The 18,368-nt window shown below is 43.0% G+C and overlaps 1 protein-coding gene across 5 annotated transcripts in view; it reads left to right on the forward strand.

Annotated features, from left to right (window-relative positions):
• The window catches only part of DSCAML1 (DS cell adhesion molecule like 1), a 406,342-nt gene that overhangs the window by 332,741 nt on the left and 55,233 nt on the right, over nucleotides 1-18,368 (forward strand). For all 5 annotated transcript variants that reach the window (XM_068240886.1, XM_068240887.1, XM_068240890.1 and 2 more), the window contains 2 exons: nucleotides 13,136-13,255; nucleotides 13,550-13,726. In XM_068240886.1, the coding sequence (XP_068096987.1) occupies nucleotides 13,136-13,255; nucleotides 13,550-13,726 (297 nt within the window). The remainder of the gene's footprint in view (nucleotides 1-13,135; nucleotides 13,256-13,549; nucleotides 13,727-18,368) is intronic.

An 18,368-nucleotide genomic window follows, 5' to 3' on the forward strand; every position in this document is an offset into this window, starting at 1 on the left:
CTTGAACAAGTGCGGACCATTTCTTCTGTTGCATGTATTCTTTGGACTCAGCCTCCAGGTACCAACACTGTTCTTTACGGGAAGTAAGTGGTTCTTCCACTATTTGTAACTGGAAGCACACTTTCTAGCAATAGCAGAACTATGAAGGTACTGATCCGTTTGGGCTCTGCAAGGATCTTTTCTCAAGCAAAGGATCAGTAATGAGATGGTAGAGTGGTCCTTTTCGGGAACAGAATAGGAAACCAGAGGATGGGATGTAAAGCTGAACATAAAAGGATAGATTTCTGACATGGTCAGTGATGGAGCTGCTTATCACACCCACCAGGACATGTCATGATCACCTGTGCAGCATGGCCAGTGTTTTGTAAAACATCCACAATCAACACTTTGTTACCTTTTATCTTTAAAAAGATTATAGTCTAAGTCCAAAATAGACATGTTATGCATGGCGTACGTCTAAAAAGTTGACTTCAGGAAGTTTTCAGTCTAACTCCTCCTCAGAGACCCCCTGTGTGCCGATTTCTGATGTGTAGCCCCGCTCACTTGCAGCTGATTGTCATGGCCCTCCCTTTATCTCCGGCTGTACTGGGCTGCAAGTGGTGGTGGGGGGGGGGGCAGCCCTGGAAGTGGGTGCACAGGGAGTCTCTGAGGATGAGATAGTCTGAAAACACCTCCGAAGTAATTGTAACTGTTTAGAAGAACACTATACATAACATGTCTATTTTAGACTTTATAGTCTCTTTAATACAATATATAGGATCAGTGAGCAGCCACTTTGAGTTATGTCCTATGGGGGTAATTCAAAACTAGTTCAGGCAGACCGTAAAGATGACAAATCTCATTCTTATTAAATCCACAATGCAATGAAACTTTAAGCTCCTCTCCTTTAAATTTAATTTAAAGTTTTCAAGTTTAATTCTGTGTTCATGAAAACATGCAAACAATTCCCTGAAAAACATCTGTATGCATTGCAGATATTTCAGTAACATTACTTTATTTGCTCTGCCTCACTTGACAGGTGTACAGAAAGAGTGAATTTGGCGTATCTACACTAGGGATGGTCAATGGTTTTTCAAATTTATGCAGCTTGAAAATGGACAAATGGAATTCCATGTTGGCAGAAATCAATTGGTGCATTTTCAAGATGCATACATTTTGCATAAAAAATAATCATAATCCTGCATCAACTCGATACCATTTGCATCTTATTAACCATCCTTAATCTGCACATGACCAGTGAACAGACACTTGGGATTCTAATATCCCTTGAGATGGGAATAATGCTACCCACGTAAAGTGTACTTGTCAGGAGGAGAACAAAAGGATTTATACTGTTCTGTCCGCCAAACAGTGTATTGTTAACATGGCTGCAGTGAAGCAAAATTCAGCAAAGAATAAAAAAATGATAGCAAGAAAGATAGATTTTAGTAAAATTGCTTGCATTGTCATTAACAAAAGCTTGTTAAGAGTTCCACTGTAATGTTCATTCATATGCAACCAAAATGTTAGTTTTGGTGGAGTGCACATGGAATATGACTTAATCCAACTTGTGTGTGCCGTTTGTGTCCTCATTAGAGGATTGTACCTCAGTCCCTGGGGATCTCCAGGGCTTTACTCTGAGTCCCGGTGCTTCCAGGGACAGGAAATGAGGGTCCGCAATTAAATCCTAACACTGGTTCTAACACTTCGGGGGGGGGGGGGGGGGGGGGAGGGAGTTGTAATTATGGAGGACCTGTCCATGTCTAAATCCCTTGGAGAAAAATAATCATTAGAGTGGGACTTTATCTAAATAAATCCACAACTGAAATTTAATAAAGAGATGCTGACTCAAGAATAGTAATCTGTACAACAGTAAAGCAAGTGAAGCAATAATAGTATGCACATTCATGCTGTATGGACCTGTGCATGAGGCAGGAAGGTCCATAGGAATAGGTGAAAGCTGCAAATGTTTGGAAACTCTGTACGAGGCAAACTGAAAAATCTGTCTGTGAACCAAACCCACACGTAAAGTAAGAGCAATGTTTTAGATGGACGACTAAAGCATAGTTTAAAAGTCGTCTACTGCCGTTCCTGAATGGAAGCATTTTTTTAAAAACCACGGTGACAGCAGTTTGTAGTGTTCATGTAGACGTTGCAGTACTCAGGGCTGTGGAATCGGAGTTAGAGCACTTTTTGGATACCTGAAATCGGTGGTTTCATAAACTGAGGAGACGGATGATATTTGTACTTAAATGCTACATATAGTGTCCAGGACGGCTGTATTTTCACGGTTCCGTATGCCCCTAGGGGCTCAAACGTTACTGGAACCAATGCAAACCAAAGCCGAATGCTGGGGGTAAACCCCAAAAAAGAGCAATTACAGAGTTGTCCAATTGAAATTTTGCTTGTGTTGTTCACCAATAAAGTAGTACGTGATTTTCATCACCCCTGAAATTACGCATACAGCATATCCAGGACACAACTCCAATGTGAATTAGTATATGGTAACTTAGCAACAGCACCAATGCATTTTGGACCACAACAGGTCCCTTATCAAGCTAATAGTAAACATATAATAGTCTTCTATGCGGTCATATACGGTAGCTTAAAGTGCCAATATTATTATACACATGATGCTCTTTTTGGGGCTATCTTCCCTGACATTGTTGGTATATACAGGGGTGGTGATCAACTCTGCTGAACAAACAGTTGCCGGTGTTCTGCAGTCATGTGACAAGCAGTGCAGGGAGAGAATAGATTAAGCTGACAGATGCAAGTTACACTGGAAGAATACCTTGTGTGGCAGATAAAAGTAAAAGCAAGCTGGATGACTCTCATAAATAAATATGTAAGCCACCAAAACACTAGGTATAAGTCCTATGAATATACAGACTTCTGTTAGCCATATATGGATTGGTCTGCTTGGGGAGGTTTCTGTTGTTGTCAATGTTACAGTAAGCAAATATTGTGTTGTGTTTCTGATAAAGGTCAGTCTATTATTCTTTGTGTGTGATAAAGAGAAAATGTTTCTTACTGTATAAATACCAGAACATATTACATCTTTCTGTATTAAATTCTATGCCAAGTGTCTTAAAAGATTATCAGAAAAATGTATATTGTAAATGACTTCCTGACAATGACCAGTTTAAAAGTTGGACTTGTGCATTGCAGTACTAGTAGGTTTCTTGGAGGCACTGATAGATATAAAGGGTTAAAAGGCACTGGGAATTTAACGAGTTTTTAATGCTCTCAGTTAATGTAAGCATGAATATGTAATGAGCTTGTGATTCAGTCCTGCATGTTGATGTAATCATGAATATATAATGAGCAGAGACACATACAGATAAATATTCATTGGTCTGTGTAGCTCAGAATAAATATCATAGGTACAGCGAATATGAAACGTAGGGTAGGGTATGGGCACAGTAAGTAGGATTTCCCAGACCACAAGCTCCTAAGGTAGATGAATACAACGGTCTGCTCTGTTGCTAGCAGAAAAAGATGCAGGTTGTTGCAGGATGATGGGAATGTGATGTTCTGCTAAAGGGGAATACTGAGGTATGAAAAAGGCTTGCAGAGAGAATCCAGTGCATTAGTTGAATAATCATAACCCCTCCATAGAGCTAATCTTTCCATTGATGTTGACTTTAAAGCTAAACTCCAGATACTCACAAAAAGTCGCTATTTCAGACTGATGTCCAGACAGAGATTTCCATATAGCACTTGATGGTTTAGTTGCGATTTCCGAAAATGCCTATTGAAAAAAAAAAATGTGGTAATGTAATTTCTCACAAGGCTTTGGCAGGGGGCTCTGTGGGCAGAGCTGCTGCTTTTTTTTGCCTAAGTAGAATTATGCTTTTGGGGGAGGAGCACAGACAGATGCGTACGTTAAAAAGGGGCGCTGGGAAAAAAGGGCGCCGGGTTTTTAACGATAAGCATGGATAACGTTTAAAATTGTATTGTACTGTATTTCGTTTAAAATAATGTTTTTTAAAGTTATAAATCATTAAATAATGTGCATTAAATCGGCAATTGTAAAAACGTTAATCTTTCGTTTAAATAGTGAAACGTATAATAACGTTTAAAAAAAAAATTACTAAGTAACCCTCCCTGTACCTACCCCTAACCCCTAGACCCCCCTGTTAGTGCCTAAACCTAAGACCCCCCTGTTGGTGCCTAAACCTAAGACCCCCCTGTTGGTGCCTAAACCTAAGACCCCCCTGTTGGTGCCTAAACCTAAGACCCCCCTGTTGGTGCCTAAACCTAAAACCCCCTGTTGGTGCCTAAACCTAAGACCCCCCTGTTGGTGCCTAAACCTAAGACCCCCCTGTTGGTTTTTTCGTTTAAAAATAATGTTAAAAAAAAAAGTACTGTTTTTCGTTTAAAAATAATGTTTGGAAAAAATATTGTACTGTTTTTCGTTTAAAAATAATATTTAAAAATGTATAAATCATTAAATAATGTGTAATCATGAGAAACAGTAATAAAACATTAAGTCTCCGGGCGCCGCTTTTAAAACGTTAGTTTTCTCCGGCGCCCTTTTTTCCTATCGGGCGCCCATTAAACGATATTTATTATAGGAGTGAATGGCGGCGCCCGATTTGTCCACTAGCCTCAGGCGCCCGAATTTACTGTTTCCCAGACAGATTGCTGCCTACAATGCAAGAAGTGGCTGAGGTGGGGCTTCTGAGGAGACCCTCCTGACCTGCTACTTTAAAGTTATTTGAATAATCACAGGGCATTTACACAGATTAAAAAAACACCTTCTGTCACTGAGTGTGGCTCAGGACTAGGAAAATATTTGTACCTGGAGTTGGGCTTCAATCCAGCAGTGTGTTTAGTAAAGAAATGCTACTTGCATTTCAAAGGCTGTGGGGGCCCACAAATCCCAAATCATGCTAAAAAATGACATTGTTTTTGACAGTGGTCTTTCCAGGAAACTAAGCGTTTTTTAAGGAATGCGATTTTGGCCTCTGCATTTCCTTTATGAAATTGATCCAAAAATGCAACAGGTACAGCAATTGCGATTTTTGCAAATCACAAACATTCCACAGAAATTGTAGCCATAGAGTAACATTGGCAAGGCACTTTTGGAAATTGCTAGAAAGCACAAATCCACCACTGAAAATGCTCTAGTGGGCCCCAAGCCTAAGTATCTGAATCTCTCTTGATATCAGCAGGGCTGGTTTTACCACTTGACCATTGAGGGGCTTTTTCCCTTAAGGAGCAGAGTAATTTTCACCTGTCAGCGCTCCGCCCTTTCTTTCGCCAATAATGTAATCACTACTAATCACAACAAAATAATATATATCATGTTTTTTTCAAAACCAATTAGGCTTTTTTTTAAGTGGTACGTTATGCTAAGAATTTTTATTCTAAATGCATTTTAATGGAAATAATAAGACGACAAATGTAAAAAAATCATTATTTCTCTGTATTCTGCCATTATTGTTTTAAAATAAAACATTCTGCTGTGGATAAAACCCACACATATTATTTGCCCATTTGTCCCGGTTATTGCAGCATTAAAAATATTTCCCTAGTGCAATGTATGGCGCCAATATTTTATTTGGAAATAAAGGTGCATTTTCAGTTTTGTGTCCATCAGTAATTACAAGCCCATACATGAAAAAATAACAGTAATCTACCCTCTTGACATACATATTAATAAAGTTCAGTCCCTAAGGTAACTATTTATGTATTTTTGCTTAATTGCCTTGTATTTTTGTTCAATTGCGTACTATAAGCATGCAAACAGGAAGTAATGCGTGGATGTGTTACTTCCTGAGTTACAATGATGCAGGCATCTCATTGATGCTGGAGATCATGGACACGGGTATTAGATTAATGAATGGGAACTGTGTAACGGGCGAGAGCAAGTACCCGCGCGGAGGCCGCTCGCAGCAGAAGACGAGGATCTACGTCCCTTGGACTTCAGATGATGAAGTTTCCCAGGGTGTATATATACTGTACTAGGTGCAGTAAGTGGTTACGCTGCAGTGAGGCTCTGGGGCAAAGGTAACCTGGGTCTCGGGGAGCAGTTGTGGGCAGACCTGGGGGGCCCGGTAGCAGTTAGGGGCACTGGGGCAATTTTCTCTTTGACTTAATAGCAACTCTAGCCCTAGATATCAATTTCATGTAATACCTGCGTTCACACTGAAATGGGGTTACTTGCACTGCGGAGCAGGTGGGCTGTGCTGCACTACACTATACTGTCAGAATACAGATCCCAAAGCCATATACGGCAGGGCAGAAGTGCAGCAGTGTTCCTCAGCACACAATACTGGCATGCTGTCATATTAACATGGTGATTGCAGCTTGGCTGAGCATTCATGTTGTCTGTGGGGAAAGGAGGGTGGCTGGGTAGTGAATTGGCAGCAGCTGCTTATATGTAACTGTTGTATCTGGCATGGGAAGGAAGCTGATAGAGCAGGGGTCTCCAAACTCTTATAATAAGACAAATTGTTGTTTAAGGTTTGACATTTATTTAACAGCCAGAAATATGAATTTGAAGAGAGTACAGCAACCTTTTCCCTATAAACTATATAAAAAAAATCTATATACATTTTGTAACACAAAAACATCAAGTAATATGTACAGTGGGATGGAAAGTTTGGGCAACGTTGATAATCGTCATGATTTTCCTGTATAAATCGTTGATTGTTATGATAAAAAATGTCAGTTAAATATCATATAGGAGACACACACAGTGATATTTGAGAAGTGAAATGAAGTTTATTGGATTTATAGAAAGTGTACAGTAATTGTTTAAAGAAAACTAGGCAGGTGCATAAATTTGGGCACCACAAAAAAGAAATGAAATCAATATTTAGTAGATCCTCCTTTTGCAGAAATTACAGCCTCTAAACACTTCCTGTAGGTTCCAATGAGAGTCTGGATTCTGGTTGAATGTATTTTGGACCATTCCTCTTTACAAAACATCTCTAGTTCATTCAGGTTTGATGGCTTCTGAGCATGGACAGCTCTCTTTAACTCGCATCACAGATTTTTAATTATATTCAGGTCTCGGGACTGAGATGGCCATTCCAGAACATTGTACTTGTTCTCTGCATGAATGCCTTAGTGGATTTTTATCAGTATCAGAATCTGCTGATACTGAGTGGAATCCATGCGTCCCTCAACTTTGACAAGATCCCCAGTCCCTGCACTGGCCACACAGCCCCACAGCATGATGGAACCACCACCACCATATTTTACTGTAAGTAGCAGGTGTTTTTCTGGAATGCTGTGTTGTTTTTCCTTCATGCATAACACTCCTTGGTATGCCCAAATAACTCCATTTTAGTTTCATCAGTCCACAGCACCTTATTCCAAAATTATGCCGGCTTGTCCAAATGTGCTTTAGCATACCTCCAGTGGCTCTGTTTGTGCTGTGGGCTTCCTCTGCATCACTCTCGCATACAGCATCTCCTTGTGTAAAGTGCACCGAATGGTTGAACGTTGCACAGTGACTCCATATGCAGCAGCAAGATAATGTTGTAGGCCTTTGGTGCTGGTCTGTGGGTTGACTCTGACTGTTCTCAACTTTCGTCGCTTCTGTTTATCCGAGATTTTTCTTGGTGTGCCACTTCGAGCCTTAACTTGAACTGAGCCTGTGGTCTTCCATTTCCTCAATATGTTCCTAACTGTGGAAAGAGGCCGCTGAAATCTCTGAGACCGCATTCTGAATCCTTCCCCTAAACCATGATGGTAAACAATCTTTGTCTTAACTTAAGCTCATTTGAGAGTTGTTTAGAGACCCCCATGTTGCTACTCTTCAGAGAAAGTTAAGAGGCGGGACACTTACAATTGACCCCCTTAAATACTCTTTCTCATAATTAGATTCACCTGTGTATGTAGGTCAGGGGTCACGGAGCTTACCAAGCCAATTTGAGTTCCAATAATTAGTTGTAAAGGTCTTGGAATCAATAATATGACAAAATGCCCAAATGTATGCACCTGCCTAATTTTATTTAAACAATTATTGCACACTTTCTGAAAATCCAATAAACTTCATATCACTTCTCAAATATCACTGTGTGTCTCCTATATGATATATTTAACTGACCTTTTTTATCGTAACAACCAACGATTTATACGGGAAAATCGTGATTAACAAGGTTGCCCAAACGTTTGCATCCCACTGTAATAATATTGCTACACAAACAAAGCAGGACAGTTCAGTATCATACCATAACAATGGTTTTCTCAGTTCACATCTTTGATAGTTTTGGGTGAAGTTAAAATGGTCGTGCTGCTTGACCTTCCTCACCCTGATTACACACACCAACTCAACTAGCCTTTTTAGTTGAAATACGTGTATATTTAAAATTTAGTTTTTAAAAATACTTACCAATTTGTTTTCTGGTCAAATGACACAGTTTTCCCTTCTTCAGTGAGTCAATGTCTGCTTTTCATGTGCTGTAGTGCATCAGCATTTCACAGATGACGATATCCATAGTGCTTTGTGAAGTAAAAATACTGCACTCTAGTGACGGGATGTCACTGTGGGTCACAAAATTGAGGTGCATTGTGAAAAATTTAGTTAATGGGCAATCTGCGGTTCAAGTTGGCATAAATCTTATTTAAAACAACCATGTGTATTTGACGGTCTTGCGGGTTAAATTAAAAAGGCAGGACAAATTCGGCTTATGGGCCTTGAGATTGACACTTGTGTGATAGTGAATGTTCTTACTCTAATCTACTGTATCAGCTTTGTGACACTATTTTCATCTCTGAATATTATGCTTGTCCTCAGTCGATAGCCTTACCATGACTGTTGTCCTTATTACAAATTAACATTCTCACCTAATCCTAACCTCCCCAAGTTAAACCCCTTTCTGTTTCTTACAGGGAACCTAAACTGAGAAGGATATGCATTTTTCCTTTTAAAATAATACCAGTTGCCTGACTCCTCTGCAGATCCTGTGTCTCTATTACTTTTAGCGAGAGCCCCTCAACAGGCATGCAGATCAGGTGCTCTAACTGAGGTCAGACAGGATTAGCTGGATCCTTGTTTCAGGTCTGTGAATCAGCCACTACTGCAGCCAAAGAGCTCAATCAGCAGGACTGACAAGGAACTGGTATAGTTTAAAAGGAAACAACCAAATACATCTCAGTTAAGGTTCCCTCTCCTAATGGTAACCCCTCTTGTTGCCTAGCCTTAAAGGAAAACTATCAAACCAAAGTGCTCTAAAATGACAATGTACAAATAATGTCTAAGTAGCTGTGTAAACCTTTTCCTACTTTTCATGTTAAATATCAGAGGCGTAAAGCTTTAATTCATTGTGTGTAGATTTTAGCTATGTTTAGAATGTCTCATTTGCATAGGTGAATCTCTGCAGTCTGACATACTAACAGTGTAATATAGAAGCAGAGTTATGGGAAATGCCTCTGGTGTAGGTGTTGCACACTACAATGTTTATGTTGCACATAAGATACATTTCCTCTGCTTTCTGCAGACAGCTCTCAGAGACCTGCAGCTGCTAAAGATTTCTCTCACACACAGGGTTAACAGATGAAGTGTGAAGGAACCCCCCTTCTTTCTTGGTTCACTGGCCCATCAAATATGGTAATTGATAGTGTTCCTTTAAAGAGAACCCGAGGTGGGGTTCTGACAATGAAATCCGCATACAGAGGCTGGGTCTGCCTATACAGCCCAGCCTCTGTTGCCATCCAGATCCCCCCTAAGCCCCCCTGCGCTCTGCGATCACCCATAAATCACAGCTGCGCTGCCGACACACAGCGTGTCACAGCATGCTGTGTTTACCTCGGTACTGTCAGTCTGCTGCTCCCCCCCCTCCCCCCCCCCCCGCCTCCTGCATAGCTCCGGTCCCCGCCCGCGTCCCTTCCTTCCCCGCTGATTGGAGGGAAGGGACGCGGGCGGGGACCAGAGCTATTCAGGAGGCGAGGGGAGAGCCGAGACTGACAATACAGAGTTAAACACAGGCCGCACAGCGCGGCTGTGATTTATGGGTGATCGCAGAGCGCAGGGGGGGGCTTAGGGGGGATTGAAATAGCAACAGAGGCTGGGCAATATAGGCAGACCCAGCCTCTGTACGTGGATTGCATTGTCAGAACCCCACCTCGGGTTCTCTTTAAAAGACAACTGTAACAAGGGATATGGAGGCAGCCATATATATATATTTTTTAATAATACCAGTTGCCTTGTTATGCTGCTGATCCTCTGCCTCAAATACTTTTAGCCATAGACCCTGAACAAGCATATGCAGATCAGATGTTTCTGACATTGCCAGATCTGACAAGATTCGCTGCATGTTTGTTTCTGGTGTTATTCAGACACTTCTGCAACCAAATAGATCAACGGGGCTTTCAGGGAACTGGTATTGTTTAAAAGGAAATAAATCTGACAGCCTTCATATTCTTCTAACTTCAGTTGTCCTTTAAGGCTTCTTTCCCACTAAGACGTTGCGTTAGGTGCTACGTTAAGGTCGCATAACGTGCACCTAACGCAACGCATAGTGGGGTAGAAGCTGGACCTCAGATCGAGCTGCGTTAGGCGGCTCTTCATGCGTCCTGTGATGCCGTGATGCGTACTCTTGGACGCATGCGGCATCACGTGGTCCCGCCGGCCAATCGCCACACAGAGCGGCGCTCCAGGAAGTAAACACTGCACGTCACACTGTGCAGTGACTATTAATTAGCCATGTGCCTGGCCGAGGAGGAGGGGAGACCTCCTCCTCCAATACTACTGAGCATGTGCGCACAGTCTAACGCAGCTTAGCCGCGTAGAACGCACAGCATGCAGCATTTTGAAATAACGTGAAGCGTTACACTGTAACGCAACGTGGGCACTGTGAACAGCCCATTGATTTTTCATTACTGTGCGGTGGGCTGCGTTACAGGCTGCACTAACGTGCGCCTGTAACGTCTCACTGTGAAAGCAGCCTAAAGGTAACACAAGGTGAGAGGGATACGGAGGCGGACATGTTTTCTTTTAAACCGTGCAGAATGCTTGGCTGTCCTGCTGATTCTCTGCCTCTGATACGTAAAGCCATAGACCCAGAACAAGCATGCCGATCAGATATTTATGACAAATCTGACAAGATTAGCTGCTCGCTTTTTTCAGTTGTGTGATTTAGACCCTGCTGCTCAGAAAGATCAGCAGGACTGCCAGAGAACTGGTATTGTTTAAAGGATACCCGAGGTGACATGTGACATGATTAGATAGACATGTGTATGTACAGTGCCTAGCACACAAATAACTATGCTGTGTTCCTTTTTTTCTTTCTCTGCCTGAAAGAGTTAAATATCAGTCCTGACTCAGGCAGGATGTGACTACAGTGTGACCCTCACTGATAAGAAATTCCACTTTTTATCTCTTTTTTGCTCTCAGAAGCCATTTTCTGCTAGGAAAGTGTTTTTTTTAGCTGAAATTTCTTATCAGTGAGGGTCACACTGTAGCCAGCCACTTACATACCTGATATTTAACTCTTTCAGGTGAAAAAGAAGACAAGGAACACAGCAAGTTATTAGTGTGCTAGGCACTGTACTTACATATGTCTATCTCATCATGTCACATGTCACTTCAGGTATCCTTTAAAAGGAAATAGATATGGCAGCTTCCATAGGTCTCACACATCTGGTTCCTTTTAACCTCCCCCAATAATAATCCATTCCTACAGCCTAAAACCTAACCTCTAAAAAATAACCTAACTTTAAAAATGAAAAAATTACCTAACCTTATTTTCCACCACAATGGTAACCCCTTCCTGATACCTCCCCTAACATTAGCCCCTTCCTGATACCTAACTTCATCCTTAATGTTCAGCCATTCCTAAGGCCTAACACTAGCCTATTCCTAATTGTTAACTCCTTCCAGGTGCCTAAGCCTAACCGCTAAAATTAATCCCCCTCTAGCCTACCCCATAACCCTAAACTTCCCAATCTTGGCACGTAAATGCTACTTACCTTGTGACACCTGTTTTGGCTATGTGGTAGCCAGCATGCTGTTGCCAAAATTAAGCAGCTCTTACCATTAGCCTGGCCAAGAATTTTGGCTATACAGTAGTCAAAACACCACCGCCAGTCAGACAGAACCCTGTTGCTAAAAATAGTTGGCAACTGTTGTTTTGCCATTCCAGCACCAGAACTAAGCAACTAACCTGAGAAACCCTGGAGTAGTGTATCTCCAGCATTGTACACTGAAATCACCCAGCACTGAAATCAGGAGGTCTGATAGTAACTGTCAAAACAGTTTAAAGCCCATACCCACTGAATAGTCATGAGTTCTAAATATAAATGTCCGACTCCACATGGTAGTTATCTGCTATTCCCATTGAAAGACAGTTTACCATATGGGGAGACTGTCATCTAATATCTATGAAGGTCTTTACAGACCATAATAGGAGGATCACCTCCTCAATCTATTTCATAAAATTCCATCAGTAGACTGTGGGAGGGACTTTGGCCAAGCCTTGTGGCTCAGAGATCTGATAAAGAGGTTACAGAGGTGGTAATGACGACGCTCTCTTTACTACATGAATCAATACAATGGTAGGACATAATCTTATATAATAAAACCTGTCCGTGTCCTCCTCTGTCCGTGTCCGTGCGTTTGTTGAGCCTGGCGCACATGGACCCACGTGGGCAGTGTTCAGATAGTGTTGGGAAAGGGCTTGTGCGGCTGTGTGCACACGAGGGTTGCGACTGTGGCCTAGCGTGTTTTTTATCGGGCAGGCCATTCTTTCTAGTAATGTAATCTTTTACCAGGTAAGATAATATACATACCGCATATCACCATCATATACTTGCTTGGTGTTCAGCTGTAAGCCTTGAAAACGGCCCTGACCCTAAGTGATTCTTCCACTGAGTTGCCACATGGTAGATTATTATAGGAGAAAACTGCAGAGCTTAGAATAATCTGAATGGAGATCAAGGGTCTGAATGGTCCTTTGAAGATTGTCTGTGCTTGTCTTAGTACTGTGCGGGGTCCAGGGCACTCCTCAATATGTTTGGAGGATGAAGTGTAGCATGGTACAAGATCCTGCGAGGGGAAGCATCGCTGTGCTTTCATGACACTTTCAAAGAAATATGTTGTGCAATTTGAACACTGAGCGGTAATGACGTACAGCGCCCTGTTGTTGTATTGTGATCCGCAGTGAAATGTATGCTCATCTTTTCCTCTCTGTCACAGTGCCCCCCAGATTTGTCGTTCAGCCAAACAATCAAGATGGAATTTACGGCAAGGCCGGGGTTCTGAACTGTTCTGTAGACGGTTACCCACCTCCAAAGGTGGTATGGAAACACGCCAAAGGTGAGCTCTCTTATGGCACAGATCTGCCCGGCCCAATCCACTATGATTTGGGTTTAATAGCTGAGCTAGACTTCTGAATGCAAACTGCTGCGCTGTTCCATTTTTCAGTGGTGACAGCCTGTCATCACATATAGTTTCTGCGCAGATATATCTGCAGTATTATCATCTCATTGGGTGTGCTGCTGCATTGTGGGTTACAGCTCTTCCTCTGTCACAGATCATTAAATACAAGCTGCAAAGCACGTGACACTGCTTATGTCTTATGCTGATCGAGTGTGTTTTCTCCTTTCCTAGGTAGTGGAAATCCTCAGCAGTACCACCCTGTGCCTCTCACAGGCCGCATCCAGATCCTGCCCAACAGCTCACTATTAATCCGTCACGTGCTGGAGGAGGACATCGGCTACTACCTCTGCCAGGCCAGCAATGGAGTTGGCACCGATATCAGCAAGTCTATGTTTCTCACTGTAAAAAGTAAGCACATGCTGCAATGTCAATGTTTATCACCCATAACTGTTCTGCAGAGGAAAATTGCAATCTGCTGACATTTTTTACTTTTACTTTTTTTTCTTTTTTTTTTTTTCTAAGTCACATAAGCTTAGTTTACAGCATCTAAACTTCAAGGATTTTAGCAAACTTTATTGCAGAGTAGCAGTGTCTGTACAGGGGATGATAGTGATGAACCATAAATGTTGTTGACATTGATTTTACAGCAGAGTGATTGGTGAATCACTAAACCGTGTTTTCTGTAACAGAATATTGTGCAGTTTTGCTCTGTGCTGCCCACGAGTAGTAATAAACAATAAGGCCTCGTTCAGACTATACGTGCTGCTGTGCACATTTTGGCAGCGCGTATAGTGTGCGACACGCATCATATGCAGCGCGATTGCGCTATCGCGTGCTGCACGCATTTTTGAGAATCGCAGCGCAGATCCCATTCATTGTAATGAATGGGATCTGCAGCGCAGTGCATAGTAGCGCAGATGGCGTGCGATCGGACGCGTTGCGTATGCTCTGCGCTCATCGGGTTTGCCAGGCACAAAGTATCAGGGGCTGGCTAAAAGGCTGGAGGAATGCCGTATTCTATCAATTTATCTTCATGAGCTTAAAGCAGACCTGAACTCAGTACTTCCTCTCTGCTTTACAAGATAAGCAACAGCATAACCACCTTTACAGAAAAACTTTGATTTCTTAAAGAGACTCTGAAGCGAGAATAAATCTCGCTTCAGAGCTCATAGTTAGCAGGGGCACGTGTGCCCCTGCTAAAACGCCGCTATCCCGCAGCTAAACGGGGGTCCCTTGACCCCCAAACCCCCCACTGCGACACTTGGTCCCAGGCTTGGTCGCTCCTGGAGGCAGGGCTAACGGCTGCAGCCCCGCCTCCAGTCGCGTCTATCAGACGCGCATCGCCGCCTCTCCCCCGCCCCTCTCAGTGAAGGAAGACTGAGAGGGGCGGGGGAGAGGCGGAGATACGCGCTGACAGACGCGCGTGGGGCAGGGCTGCGGCGGTTAGCCCTGCCCCAACCAGGAAGCGCTCCCCCGCATTACGGAGGGGATTTGGGGGATCAGGGACCCCCGTTAAGCCGCGGGATAGCGGCGGTTTAGCAGGGGCACACGTGCCTCTGCTATCTATAAGGTCTGAAGCGAGATTTATTCTCGCTTCAGACTCTCTTTAAAGCTGATACGAATCCTGGAATAAATCTGCAGCGTCTACTTCCTGCTTTCATGGAAGCAGAGATAGGGTTTACATCCTGTGTTTACAAATTAGCTGTTCTGCTGAGACAGCCAGCTGACACAGCTGAGATATCAAATTACAGTTGTGATTAGTCACAGATGAAGGGAAATTAGACAGGCTAAGCTCTCTAAATACACACAGGGTGCATTTCCCTGTTTTCCTTCTGTCCTGTGCGAGAGTTCTGGTCCACTTTAAAGAAAGTCTGTATTGAAGAAAAAAAAGTCCCCTGGGGGGTACTTGCCTACTTAACGAGGCTTTCCCCGTCGTCCTCCGTTGCCCTGCCGGGACCCCCGAATCGCGGCGAGGCAAATATGTACCTACCGTGATCCTGCGCAGGTGCACTAGCCGCTCTTCCTTCGGGTCAAGGCGGAAATATCATAACCTGATCGATCCGCTCTACTGCGCAGGTGCGGATACGATGGGGCTCTGCTATTTCCGCCTAGCCCGAAGGAAGAGCCGCTAGTGCGCCTGCTCAGGATCGTGGAGAGGTAAATAAATCTGCTTGTCTGGGGAGGTTTCGGGGAAGCCTGTGCTGGATTCCCAGAAGCTACAGGGGAGAGGGAGGCCTCATTGGGGGACACTGAGGCTTCCCCCTCCTGAGGTAAGTATCCCCAGAGAGCTTTTTTCTATCACAGTCTCTTTAACCAGTTTACTTAATAGGAAACTTTTTTTTTTTTTTTTTTTTTAAGTCACATAAGCTGAGTTTACGGCATCTAAACTTCAAGGATTTTAGCAAACTTTATTGCAGAGTAACGGTGTCTGTACAGAGGATGACAGAGCCGGGACAAGGTCCTCCAGCACCCAAGGCTGAGACACCAAAGTGCGCCCCTCCATCCCTGCCACCCCAGCCGTCACACACTGATTGCTATTAGACACAGGGCCACAATCTCCCCAACACCTTAATATCTAGTTATCTGGCTTGCAGTCACTGCCATGTATCCCCTTTTCTTATTTCTTTCTGCTTCAAACACAATTAGGAATGACAACTGAATGAATTCTGCGCCCCCTCCTACACTGCGCCCTGAGGCTGGAGCCTCTCCAGCCTATGTCTCGGCCCAGCCCTGGAGGATGATAGTGATGAACCATAAATGTTGTTGAAATTGATTTTACAGCAAAGATGGGAAATCGCTAAACTCTGTTTTCTGCAACAAAATAGTGTCCAGCTTTGCTGTGTGGTGCCCACGAGTTGTAATGAACAATGAGGGGTATGATCTGCACTCCTCGGGTATGCCAGCCGCAAAGTATTGGGCTGCCTGAAAGGCTGGATGAATACAATGTTCTATCAATTTACTGCCATGAGCTTAACAAATATGAGAAGCCAAAGACAAAAAGCAGATTGTTTCCAATGCCATAAAAATTGGTGTATTTCCCATTCCCAGTGATGCTCATAAGGGAGAATGAAAGTACTGCTACGTAATGCCAATTACAAAAATATTTGAAGTAATTTATGACATTGTAATTATTATTAGTATTTATATAGCGCCGGCATCTTCCGTAGTGCTGTACAGAGTATAGTCTTGTCACTAACTGTCCCTCAGAGGGGCTCACCTCTAATCTCTACCATAGTCTAGGGCCAATTTAAGAGGAACCAGTTAACTTATCTGGATGTTTTGAGGATGTGGGAGGAAACCAGAGTCCCTGGAGGAAACCCCCACAGAAACAGGGAGAACATACTAACTGATTGCATATAGTGCCCTGGCTGGGTTTTTAACCAGGGACCCAGTGCTGTACGGTGAGAGTGCAATCCACTACCCCACTGTGCTGCTACATTGGAAGGTGCCTACACTCCGGCAACAAGGTCTCCAAGCTCTCCGTTTATGGTGGCTTCATATATGAATTTGTAGAATTCAGTTTACTTTTTCTAAAAACAAGGAAAGGAGGAATGGGAATGCCAATACCTGTGAATAGTGAAATGTATTCTGTGAGGGGCATGTTCAGTATCACAAACTATCAAAGTCCGCATCAGTCATGACCATGTTATATTAACCTTTCATTCATTTATTATGAACATTGCTATAGCTTGTTTATGTAACATTCTGTGCACAGGACCCCTTATACTCGTGCCCCTGCCAAAGCAGATCACCTACACAGTACACATACATACCCTATAGAGAGGTCAGTGTAACCGATTTAATTCTCATCTTCGTCTGCCCCCAGACTTGGCAGTCAACTTGATTAACCTGGCCTCCACTAATAATTGGTATCACCAAACCTTCTACGTAAGTTAATTGTCTGAGGTCAGTGCTAATTTCAGGAGCAGATAATTATCCAGAAAATGACTTGGGGTCATGTCAATGTCTATGTTCTCATTCTTCAATTATTGATGATAATATATTGGTTGGATCACAGTATTAACCACACAGCTTTCAATTAACATCATGCATAATATGTATGCAAATTAAAAATGTAGGCCTAAATGATAAAAAAATAAAGTTGTTGGGGGCCATAAGATGGTCCATAACTCTTCACATGGGACCTAGGGTTGTAACATGGAGACTGTTCTTCACAAAATATATAAATGTATTAGTCTTTAGCTCCACCTTTGTGGTCATGGAGCTTTAGTCTTATCTGCTAAATTATTAATTATTTAAAGGGTAAGTGGATTTATGTCAAACCTATGCCAATTCAACCTCAAATTGCTCCCTTATTGAGTCTGTAACTAATCGATTTCTAACTTTTGTTTCCCTAAAGAAATCCAAGGACTTTCTACTACCAGCAGTCTGTGTACTGTGCTGAGGAGTGCAGTGGCTACTGCCAGCTTTTACTACACTCCCTCCACCCATCAAACTCCCCACCAGTGGGTTTCTAGGTACTATATTATATGTTACCTGAGGGGAGGTCGGTATGCTGGTAGCAGCCACACATCTCCTGTATGCTGCGTAGACTGCTGGTAATAAAAATAAAACAATGCTGGTATTTGGCTAATGGCTGGATAGTGTAATGGTTAAGGGCTCTGTCTCTGATACAGGAGACCAGAGTTCAAATCTGGGCTCTTCCTGTTCTGTAAAGATGCGTACACAAGCACTACTGTAATGAACGAGGGGACCGTCAGACCCCCCGCTCAGCGGATTGTACAGAAACAGCCTTATCAGTCTATCGACAGACTGTACACACGCACTACTGTCGGCAGAACGCCCGCCCATCGGGGGGTCTGACGGACCTGTCGTTCATTACAGTAGTGCGTGTGTACGCACCTTTAGCCAGAACCTATTCAATAAGGAGACTTTTAAGGGAACCTGAGGGATAAGGATGTTTACCATGATACCAGTTGCTTGTCAGTCCTGCTGATCTCTACTGGCTGAATCACACACCTGAAACAAGCATGCATCTAATCCAGTCTGACTTCAGTCAGAGCACCTGATCTGTATGCTTGGAAAAATC

Source organism: Hyperolius riggenbachi, chromosome 6, assembly GCF_040937935.1.
Source record: "Hyperolius riggenbachi isolate aHypRig1 chromosome 6, aHypRig1.pri, whole genome shotgun sequence".
In the NCBI taxonomy this organism is placed as follows: domain Eukaryota; kingdom Metazoa; phylum Chordata; class Amphibia; order Anura; family Hyperoliidae; genus Hyperolius; species Hyperolius riggenbachi.